Source organism: Stegostoma tigrinum, chromosome 4, assembly GCF_030684315.1.
Source record: "Stegostoma tigrinum isolate sSteTig4 chromosome 4, sSteTig4.hap1, whole genome shotgun sequence".
Lineage (NCBI taxonomy): Eukaryota > Metazoa > Chordata > Chondrichthyes > Orectolobiformes > Stegostomatidae > Stegostoma > Stegostoma tigrinum.
In genome coordinates this window covers 75373132-75384767 of record NC_081357.1, presented here as the reverse complement: position 1 = coordinate 75384767, position 11636 = coordinate 75373132, and the positions used below count along the sequence as shown (strand labels likewise).

Sequence of the window (11636 nt, the reverse complement as noted above, 5' to 3'; positions counted from 1 at the left end):
TACGTGGATCATTTCTTGAATTTTTAGCTTTTAGTGATTGTTACATAAATATGTCCAACAACAAACAAAGTAACTTAACTAATAGCAACTTGGTAGTACACCCGGTCACTCCAGCTCCTTTACAAAGAGCAGAATGTACGCTTCAAACTAATTCCCTATACGCCTAAATAAGGGTTTACTGTAATGATAAACAGTCATGGGGATTGAATGGTACAGCTGGGACAGTTCGCATATTTTCCTGCAAACCATATCGACTTTTTGTTTTAATCTTCACAATAAAATTTTTCACAGAGCTAAGTCAATGTCTTTTTGTTTAGCTTTCAACGTATAAGGGGAGATGGAACAACTGTACCATCTGTAAAATGACTGGACAATATCCACCTTTATGAGAGTTCTTTAGCAAATGCTTAAATGTGTTGCTTAAGCAAAGCGACTGTTCTTGGAGACAACCAGGTCGTTCGCCATGGGCGGTAGCGAACCCAGTGTATTGACGCTGTGCTTTCCCCTCTGACAGGTGGTAGCCTTGGGGGATGTTCCTGACGGCACTGTGGTCACCGTTATGGCCGGCAATGACGAGAATTATTCCGCCGAACTCCGCAACGCCTCGGCAGTAATGAAGAACCAAGTGGCTCGTTTCAATGACTTGCGCTTCGTGGGCCGAAGTGGAAGGGGTACAGTAATTTACCTGGTTTAAATTCCCGGATAATTTATCCGCGTTTGCACATTATAAGTAATGATGTGTGTGTGCTTGCGTGTGTGGTCCAAGTGGTATTTCCGAGGCACGGGAACGTGACACCATCCTGCATATATGCTGGTATAGAAATTATTGTTCAAAGAAGTTAACTGCATCCGATTTTAAAGAATGGTTGTAGGGTCTATGTATCTGCCTGGCACTCCACCTATTTCTGCTGTTTTTTTGTCAAGTTCTTTTCCACCTGTTTATCGTATCAACTTCTCGAAATTTTGGAACCTCGCTCTCCTGCTTTTTTTGTCTCCGTCCCTTTCCCGTGTTCGACGGCTAATTTTACTGTCGTCTCGTCTTTCAACAAGGAAACATTGTTTAGTCAGATGAGCTGAAAAATCTGGACAAAATTGCAAGGACATTTTTTCCAGATGCCCATTGCTGAAATGTATCTGCGTTCTGAGGTTCAACATCTTTGTAAACATCACCCTCTTCAGAAATTCAGAAATTAGCGAATTGACAGTTTTTATTCCACGTTAATCCTTACTGGATCAGCTTTCTCTTTTCGCTTGAAAGAGACATATAGTTAATAGCCGGAAGGATTTCTCTTACACGCCAACACTTTTCTAAAATTAATCCTTATGAAAAGGGAGAAAAAAAGGGGGTTTCTAAAACTCACATTGAGTGCCACGTCTCTTGTTTTCTGTAAAAAGAAACGTATTAACCAAAGTCAATGCACAATGCAAACACATAAACTGCATATACCTGAAAAAGTTGTTTAAAAAGTTCAAAGAAATCACAAAGGAGTGGTGTACCCAGTTTTACTGTTTTGCTTTTCTCTTGGCTCCATTCCCAAAAAGCTTTTTTTTTCCTTTCAAAAAAAGGCTAACTGCTTGCAGGCTTTTCACGCATGGAAGATGAAGAAAGCTTCTTTTGATGAAGTGTAATTATGTCCAAACAGACTTGACCCTTTTTTTCTTATGATCTTCGTGGAACAAACCCTTGGTTTGCTTTGAAGCAGACGGCTTGTTTCCAGCTCCGAGTGTGCCAAAGGCAGGAAGAGCTACAAAAGAGGTTTTAAGTCGAGACTTGTCTAGTGAGATTCAGTTCAAGAGGAGAGGGGGGAAGAGATAAGATCGTTAATTGATGCCCATTTCTACTGAACATTGAGCATTCTACTCTACATTGAGCCACCACCAACAGATCCAGTCAGTGTAAGGACAGGGAAACAAGCATTCAAACTATTCAGTCACTTAGAACCTGAGTTACCTATTAACTGATCTTAGACAGCAGACCAACATAGACAACTTAACTGGCAGTAGAATAAAAAAGATCCAGTACAAAAATAGGAAAGTGGACAATCAACATTAGGTCAGTTGGATAGTCATTTGCAGATATTTGCTAAATGAAAATTTGAGGAAAGTTAATGCAACTCTCTCATAAAATCAAAAACGTTTCAACAACAGAAATTTAAGAAAAGGTCAAACAGGAAGACAGAAGGTTTGAAATTATAAAACAATGGGCCTTTAAACAAACATAGATATTAACATCCAGCAAATGACTGTGAGTAACAGAGTTTGAAACAGTCTGTTCTGATTCATTCATTGGTTTATGCAAAGTTCTGCATTGATGCAAAGTGATGACTGTTTTATTGACTCACTTTACAACGCCCACCTCTTCCTGTCTTGAAGCATTACTGCATTAACTGCTATTGGAAATGACTAACAATTCCATATCTACCTTATAAACATTCGAAAGGTACAGGATGCTCGATCGTATAATCCATTCAATTTTCTGATACTCCCCAAGCAGTTTACAAATTGTGCAGCCATTCCATAGTATTAAATAACAGACTTTTTGAAATATTTAGATGATTAACAGATATTCACTTAACTCTAAAGAGTAGGGTAGTCACACAGAAAGATGCAATCTTCATAGATATATTTACATTTCAAAGTCAGTAATGTTCTTTTGTTTGGATGAATGCCTTCACCAGGTTTTAAATGATATTATGGATAACTTAAACTATCAACAAGGACCTTGTCAAATTTAAACAGGTTCACAAAAATATTCTGGCAATGATATTATTAATAATTATGTGCCTTTGAGGTGGTTAATTTAAAGATTTTAAAACAGTACTATTCCAGGTGAACTTCTTCAGTTCACTGCAGAGCCAACGATCAATGTAAGAAAGAAGATAATCTTGCAGTTTATTTACCTTTCATGACCCTGAGCATCCCAAGATGTTTTACAGGCACTTTTGAGATATTGACACTTTATAATGTAGGAATTACAAATGTAATATATTTTTGTTTTAGACTGTTATATTCTTGGATTACAGAATTTGCATTGGACACTGGTCCCTCACTCGATGTCCTAAAGTGTTTTTAAGAACCATATAATTACTTTTGAACTTAACCATTCCTAAGTAAGTAATTTTCTGTCAGCAAAGTCACACAAACAATAAATGAATGAGTAAACATGCAATCTGTTTTGTACTAGTTATCTGGATTAAAAAATATAGTCTGACCTATGACTGCCCTGCTCCCAGGATTGGTGCTATGGCAGTATGTTTAGGCTAATAACCTAGGCTAATGACATGGATTCAAATTCCACCACAGTAGCCAGTTGAATTTAAATTGCTTAGTGTAGGATTTTCTAAAATACGGCTAGTCTCCATCATAGTGACCATAACACTATCTTATTATCACAAAATAAACCATCTGGTTCACTAACACCCTTTAGGGAAATAAATCTGCCATCCTTATCAGGTCTGACCAACAAGTGATTCCAGATTTATACATTGCAATTGACTTTTATCTGCCTTTTGAAGTGGTTGAGAAGACAGTCAACTGTACAAACCACTTTAGAAAAATTAACAGGAATAAAATGGTATGGACGATCCATCTCAATCTGGGAACTAGAAATATCAGTGGCACACTGTGCAACATCCTTCTTAATAATGTCAGGGGACTAGTGCCAAAATTGAGCAAGTTCCCTTACAGAGTAATCACGCAATAGCCTGAAATAGTCATACTCACAGCATCATGCCTCATAGCTAATATACCAAATGTTTCCATCTCCATTCCTAAATGTGTGCTGCTCTTACTCATCTATCTAATTCCAATTTGTCTGTTTGTGACATTATCGGTAGGAATGGTCACTGCAAAGCTTTTGTGCAGACAAAATCCCATCTTCAAATTGAAGATATTCCCCTTCATGTTTTATGGCACTAAGAACATGCGGAATGAGATAGGTTCAGAAGAGATCTAGCAACTCAAACTGGGCATTTAGTATGCGCTTTGAGCAACACAAGTATACTCAATTACAATCTGTAATCTCATTACCCATACATTGCTTACTCTACCTTTACTGTTAAGAAATGAAATAATCCCGCATCAGCTAGAAGTGCAGGAGGACATGCTTGGAGTAGCTCTAGGCTTTCCTAAGAATCAACCTAATCTGTTGAAGATATTACACTAGACCAAATGTGTACTGAACAGTAGGAGTAGCATGCAATGTACAGAGTAAAGTGATTCAACAACTAATGGATGAAATCAAAGTTCTTCAGTCTTGCCCTATGCAATGCTGAATGGTGATGGGCAATTAAACAATGAGCTGGAGGAGGAAACTCTACAAATATTCTCATTCTGATTGCAAGAGAGCCCAGCAAATCAGTGAGATTCCAGCCATTTATACCATTTGGATGATGTTCATTGGTGCCAGTCTTCAATCATTTATATTCACACCAACTGATGCTACGAAATACCTGGAAGCATTGGAAATAGCAAAGGCTATGGGTCTAACAACATCCTAGCAGTGGTACTGAAAACTTGGGCTCCAGAACTAGCTGCACCGAGTGCCATGCTGGCCCAGAACAGCTACAACACTGGTACCTATGCAACAATTTAGAAAATTATCTTCTGGAAATCTAAGTACAGTACATCTACAGATTCCTTTATCTACAGCATGTGTTACTTCTTTAAAGAATTCCAATAGGTTAGTCAACCATGACTTCCATTTCACTAAATCACATTGACTCTGCCTAACCTCTTGGCGACACCATTTGATGGCATGGTATCAGCTTTCACATGTGCAAACATGTGACTCTCAACTATACTTTTCCACCACACTTCCCAAAACTTCCACTGCTTTCATCTTGTCAAATTTTTGTTTACATATGCTGTTAGATCAGTCATACGTTCCTCCAGTTTAATATTGACATGAAACAACTGAATTTAACGTAGCATGTTGTGGTAGGAACCCTGGTGGCTGGGTCCATTTAATCAGGCCCTGTGTCAGTCTCCCTGCAGAGGCAAAATAATCCCTGAATAAGTCAGCTGGTGGAAAGGACAGGCATGGGGTTGTAGACCAGTGGTAACTAGATAGCAATTAGGCTCATTAATGATACCATTTTCTCTGAGCCCACTGAACTGTAGTGATGGAGAGAAAAGTAAATGGGAGCCAAAGAACTTTCCAGCACCTCCAAAGGCCATCCGGCCAGCATCATTGGGTCTGCCAAGAACCTTCTTATTGGGGGGTGGCTGTGGATGTGATCCCTTATTTTCAGGCACATTGAGGGACCAACTATGGACATCGTCCAGGCCACTAGCAGTTAGTCTTGCACTTACCTCCAAACTTCCCATCCCTCTGTGATCCCCACCCCTGCAATCTGCCATCTTGCCCTCAGTTACTTTTGGCCTTTGGTCCCTTGACAATTTGTGACCTCTGCAGGATGCATTACTAGCAGCAGGAGCAGCCACTGTTCCTCAGGTGTTACTGTTTGCAGTAGAGAACTACTAGTCTTTGATTGGCTGTCAGTTCGCAAAAGGTGGGACTACAGCTTTCAAGATGCTGAATCCCAGGGTAGGCTCCTTCAGTGACTACTATGGCTATCCCTATGGAAATGATAAGCGAATTCCACACTAGTTCTCTGATCTGTTGATAAGACTTCAGATGTGTTGATAAAATCCTCCCTATTGTCTATGGTCCCACAACTTCTGTACTTTGACTAATGCATGGTTACGGTCTCTCATTGAAATTGAATGATTACAGCCTCATGTTGAGCCGTTGTTCAGTCCACAACACTTTACCTCCAAAACAGGAGACTATAGGCCCCAGAGATAGTAAGAACTGCAGATGCTGGAGTTAGACGTAACACAGTATGTAGCTGGAGGAACACAGCAGGCCAGGCAGCATTAGAGGAGCAGGAAAGTAGGTGTTTCAGGTCAGGGCCCTTCTTCAGAAAGGGTCCTAACTAAAGAAGGGTTCCAACCCAAAACATCAACTAACCTGCTCCTCTAATGCTGCCTGACTGTAGGTCCCAGTCTGTGTCCAGAACTTCAGCGCAAAAACCAAGGCTGAAGTACAATACTGCCTTTCATATGAAATGTTAAACCAAAACCATGTTTGATCTTTATAGTAGATGTAAAAGACTGAAATCCTGTCCAATATTTATCCCTTATTCAACATCTCAGAAACAAATTGTCTATTCATTGTCACATTGTTCTTGGTGGGAGTTTGCTGTACGCATGAAAAAGAATGACTGTGCTTTAAAAGTACTTATTTGACTATAAAAACCTTAGGACACAGTCAGTCATGAATGGTGCTTTTTAAATGCAAGTCTTTGCTCCCTCTACCTTCTATTTTTCCGTAATCTGAATTTTGAACCATTTATCGTGTCCATTATATTTCCACTTCACTGGCCTCTCACCCTGCCTCAGCACATTTATTGTTGAAACACTTCACTTCTGACATCATTGTCCCCAAACTCAACAGTTTAAAACTTCTCTAGTTCAGCTTTCCAACTTCCATACTTCATAACAATTTACTGCGTACTTTATTATATTTTATGATATTTTATGCCATAGTGCTCACCTGTCCGATTGAAACTTGCATTTGTGCCCCATGATTAATAGGGTAAGACATGTCATGGGTTTTCATAGAAATGTAATCAGACAAAAATAAAAATGACTTTGTTGATTTAACACCAGTATCTGCAAAACCCCTAACTTTAATATTCTCAACCTTATCTTGAATCCTTTTACTTCCTTATCTCATCACATGTCTGTAAAGTGCTCCAATTCCATACACACCTCCTCAGATTTCTGTGTTCGTTTAACTTTGATCTTGTGCATCTTAGCTACAAAGTGGGATATCTTAGCTAGTTATCACCTACTCTCTCCCAAGTACAGGATCCTGAACCATTTTCTTTACAAACAAAAATAAAGCATTTTTTTCATGAAGGTGATGCACTTTGAAATTAAAAACCAGGCTGTATTATCATGATCCGTTTACAAAGCAACAGTAGCCACACTCAAAAATGTAATTATTTTCTTCTATTCATTTGTGGGATGTGGGTGTCGTTGGCTGGCCAGCATTTTTTGCCCATCCATAATTGTTCTTGAGAAAGTAGTGGTGAGCTGCCTTCTTGAACCACTGCAGTCCTCCTGCTGTGGGTTGACCCACAATGCTATTAGGGACAATTTTGACCCAGCAACAGTGAAGGAATGGCAGTATATTTCCAAGTCAGGATGGTGAGTGACTTGAAGGGGAACTTGGAGATGGTGGTGTTTCCATCTGGCTGATGCCCTTGTCTTTCTAGATGGAAGTAGTCAAGGGTTTGGAATGTGCTGTCTGAGGATCAAGTGCATATTGTAGATAGTACACACTGCTGCTACTGAGCATCGGTGGTGGAGGGAGTGGATATTTGTGGGTTAACTGGCTTTGAAGCACCTTGTCACCTCCTGAATACTTGTTCTGTTGTTCTATGTGTGTAACATCTTTAGAAACAAGTGTGAAACCACCTTTCACTTTTTTTTGTTAAAATAAGTTGACACACAAAAATATACCTTGTCAAGAGAAGCATTTTTCTGGTTGCTGTGCATGGTGACATCCTAAATGCATTTATATAGAATAGCTAGAATTTTGTTGCACATATCTCATATATTTCTTTTATAATAATTTCTTTTTGAGGATACTTAATGTTCTATTGAAGAACATTTACAATCCTGTTAGTTTGTTACTTTTCTTTCAGGGCATTCCCCAACCACTGCAACTATGTGGCCAACTTCCTGCAACAGCACAACAATGTCATACTTAAGCTACTTGCCAAAGCCGATAGAAATGTTTAGGTCTAGTCAATCTGCAGGAAAATATGTACTGTAGTGTATGTTCTATACTGCCCAGCAAAGCAATCAAGTGGCCAGGAACTCAGTAGAGTGATGGAGAGGACCAATTTTTTTGTTTCTTGTTTGCTACAAATTTTTCCAATACACTTGGTCACCCCAGCCACCAAAAATAATGTTTTCCTTTTTAAACGTTTGCACTGCTATTGAGACTCCTGGTTTTATTATATCCGCACAAGCATCATTGACATTACATAGATACATTACATAGATACAAAGCTGACTTCAGATACCAATAAGTTGATTTAAAATGATAGAAAGTGTCAAATGAATCTAAGAAGATTACGTAAGGAGTGTAAACAATACATGTAATTTTCACAAGGATAAAACGGAGTGTTTCTGGACAGAATTAGGAAGGGGTATTGAAAAATATCTACTTCATAAAATGGGCCTATTTTGAAGTTTGAATTGCACAACAAGTTTAATGAATCAAGTACAAGCAATGACAAAATAATCACTTGTTTCAGAAGGAACAGTAATAATCGAGACCATGAGAATAAGACATTGTTTTTCAGCCACAAGGGCTTAAACAGGGACCTTTTAATGTGTAAAATAGTGAGTCATGGCATTCTGAAATGGCAGAAATATTTCTGTGGTATATCGTAACATGCCAGTAATGACAGATTATAGAATTATTCTATTATTATTATTAAATAAGATTAAAAGGAAACAGTTTCCCTCTAGATTGATATACTGAAAGCTGAAATACTTCCATCAATACAAGATTGAAGCTTTCACCTCTTTCCATCAGAAAGAAGTCCATTTTTTCCACGACCACAAATACAACTCTTCGCATAGGCAATGTCTTAAAAATTGTCCTGCACATTTCCACATAAACAAAATGTTGTGTTCAGTCAAATGTGATCACATTGTCAGATCTCATATCAATGAACAAGAAAAGACTTTTTGACAAAAGTTCATGCCACAGGAGACTGAGTAGTTTTTACTAACATTAAAATGTTAGTTAATATTAGCTATAAAACAATTGTTGGTCACAACCCCTATTTTGTATGATAACATTTTCTGCAAGTAACAACTATAAAGCATACACTCACCAATATTAGTACAAAGACTTTGGTGTTAAAGGGCTGGATTTTTCTACTCCTCTGTCAGTTGTTATGGCAGCTGAGAGGCATGGCAAAACCCAATGGTGGGTCTTCCTACCGCATACATGCTTTCTCTGACCTGTCTGAAATCTTATGGCAGTAAGGTGGTAGCCCTCCACTTCCCTTGGACCTATTAAGACCTTTCATTCCAATTAATACCCTGACATGGCAGAAGTGGGAGGCAATGGCTGAGTGGTATTATTGCTTGACTGTTAATTCAGAAATCCAGGAATATTCCAGGGACCTGGGTTTGAATCCCACCATGACAGATGGTGAAATTTGAATCCAGTGAAAAAAACTGTAATTAAGAGTCTAATCATTATCCTGAATCCATTGATGATTATCAGGAAAAACTCATCTGCTTCACTAATGCCATTTAGGGAAGCAAACAGCCATCCTTACCTAATCTCGCCTACGTGTGACTCCAGACCCGCAGCAAGGTGGTTGACTCTTAATTGGCCTTGAGCAAAAAATACTGGCCAAGACAGCGATGCCCTCATCCCATGAATGAATGAAAAAAAATCTCTTTTCTAGGTAAAATACAGCTCCCAGCCTTAAGTTGCAGTTGTGCCTGGGTAGACTGCTACCCCTCCCCCAAATGTTTTAACTGGGGGAAGGGGGATGGAGACCATATCATCCCATAAAATCATCCCAAAATGTTACGTTTAGTAAGTAAGTCACTTTTGTAAAAGCTCACCTCAAGATGCAATGATCAGTGACTCTACACCAAGTTATTGAAGTCTGCATCATCATGATGCTACAGAACAGTGTGTACAATAATTGTTTGTTTGGAAGCTTGGGTGTAATGGCCACATATTAAGTAAAATTAATCTTCACTATATTTTTCAGGTAAAAGTTTTACATTGACAATTACGGTATTCACAAACCCACCTCAAGTGGCCACTTATCACAGAGCTATAAAGGTTACAGTGGATGGTCCTAGAGAACCAAGAAGTAAGTGGCACTTTCCTGTGTTCATTACTTATATGATTTATACAGCAACAATTATTTTTTTTTGATTAGATGATTAGAAATTTTAAAAAAAATTGTCATGTCAGAAGAACAATGAATTGAGCTTCTTTATGGTACCTCAACCATAAGACAATTTATGGGTCTGTTGAGAATGCCAAAAGTCCCTTAGATTAACTTTGTTTACTTTAACATCACAAAAAACTGTTAAATTAATTTAGATTATGACAAATTTAAGTTCTTCTTGTGTTTAAGCTGATCTATTAAATTGTTTTGGAAATTATCTTAAACAAGTTGTATCCCTCTCCCATTAATATTTCACCTCAGGTATGAGATTTGATAAATGAATAGCTCAACTTTAATCATTTTCAAATCATTAACCATTTTAAAATCAATGATTCCGCTGGATCTCAGTTTACTCAAGATATTCTAGTCAAGTTCAAAACAATTTTTATTCAAGGTATGTGGCAACCCATGTCTCAAGATGATGACTAGAAACTGTCTGATAAGGCTGTGTCTTTGAGTCTGCACTAACCATTTCAAGAGCATTCCAGTTAGTCTAGTTTCCCCATTGTTTCCTCATATTCCTGTGAATGTGCTTAAGCATTCTCCAATGCTGATGAACAATAGTCAACAAAATTGCCACTAAACTATGACGTTGAAATTTCCTACAATTTGGTGCTAATATGTAAAGTTTACTGACCAGAAATCCCAATCTGTGCTCAGTTGGCTGATCCTAGCCAACACAATCTCATGAGTGACATAATTCATTATATCGCCCTTGTATTGAATAATAGCCATTTGTGTAAGGCAGCAGAGTATTGTGCCATCTTGTGGCACATGAATCATAATTATTTTAAATTTAATGTAAATGTTGACACGTCTCCTTGTTAGCTCATTACAATATCCCTGAATCTACAAAATAATTAATTCTGACATTTTTGGATAGCTACCAAATGGCCACCAATCTATCATAAATCTCAGTACTTTGGAGGAGCAGTCACTTGACATTTTTGATGAACAATAGTCACATTACTGTTATATAACCATTTTAACGTAGAATTCAGTGCCTTCACAGCTCAGAAAAGATATCCAGGACAAAGTAATTTGTGTAATATTTTTGTCTTCATTTTCAAAATCTATGGATCAAAAGGGCTGTTAATCTCATTTAGAAAGCAATGAGAATGTACATGATGATTCTACTTGTTACAGTTTACATAACCTAAGCATGTTTTGAAATGGTATTGTGCTTCAGTACTGACCATTAGTTAATCAAAAACATTCATGTCTAGTTAGTTCACATTCCAAATTTTAAACATTTAAAGTAAACAGAGTAAAATATGCGTTTAGAGAAGTAAGGAACAGTTCAGTACAGAGGAGACCACTCAGCCCCTTGAGTCTGCACCGTTCATTTCAAGAGCAATCTAGTCAATCTAGCTTCCAGATTGTTTCCTCACATTCCCAGGAATACTTCTCGCTTTCAAATGCTTATTTAACTTCCTTTTCAAAGCTATAATTAAATCTGTCTCCACACTCCTGTTCAAGAAGTGCATTCCAAATGTTCTCCATTCAGCGCTTAAAAATACTATTCTCATGTGTCCTCAGGTTCTTTAGCCAATCACATTATTTTATCTCAATCCTTAATGATGTTAAACACTTCAGAAAATTTATATCAAAGTGTTCTCTGCATCA

The 11636-nt window shown here is 38.0% G+C and overlaps 2 protein-coding genes across 3 annotated transcripts in view; one reads left to right on the top strand and one right to left on the bottom strand.

The window, feature by feature from the left end:
- Positions 1-11636, top strand: part of runx2a (RUNX family transcription factor 2a) — a 94067-nt gene that overhangs the window by 1082 nt on the left and 81349 nt on the right. For both annotated transcript variants that reach the window (XM_048530946.2, XM_048530945.2), the window contains exons 2-3: positions 515-671; positions 9825-9929. In XM_048530946.2, coding sequence (XP_048386903.1) covers positions 515-671; positions 9825-9929 — 262 coding nt within the window. The remainder of the gene's footprint in view (positions 1-514; positions 672-9824; positions 9930-11636) is intronic.
- supt3h (SPT3 homolog, SAGA and STAGA complex component) overlaps positions 1-11636 on the bottom strand; it is a 637811-nt gene that overhangs the window by 603099 nt on the left and 23076 nt on the right. The window lies entirely within an intron of this gene.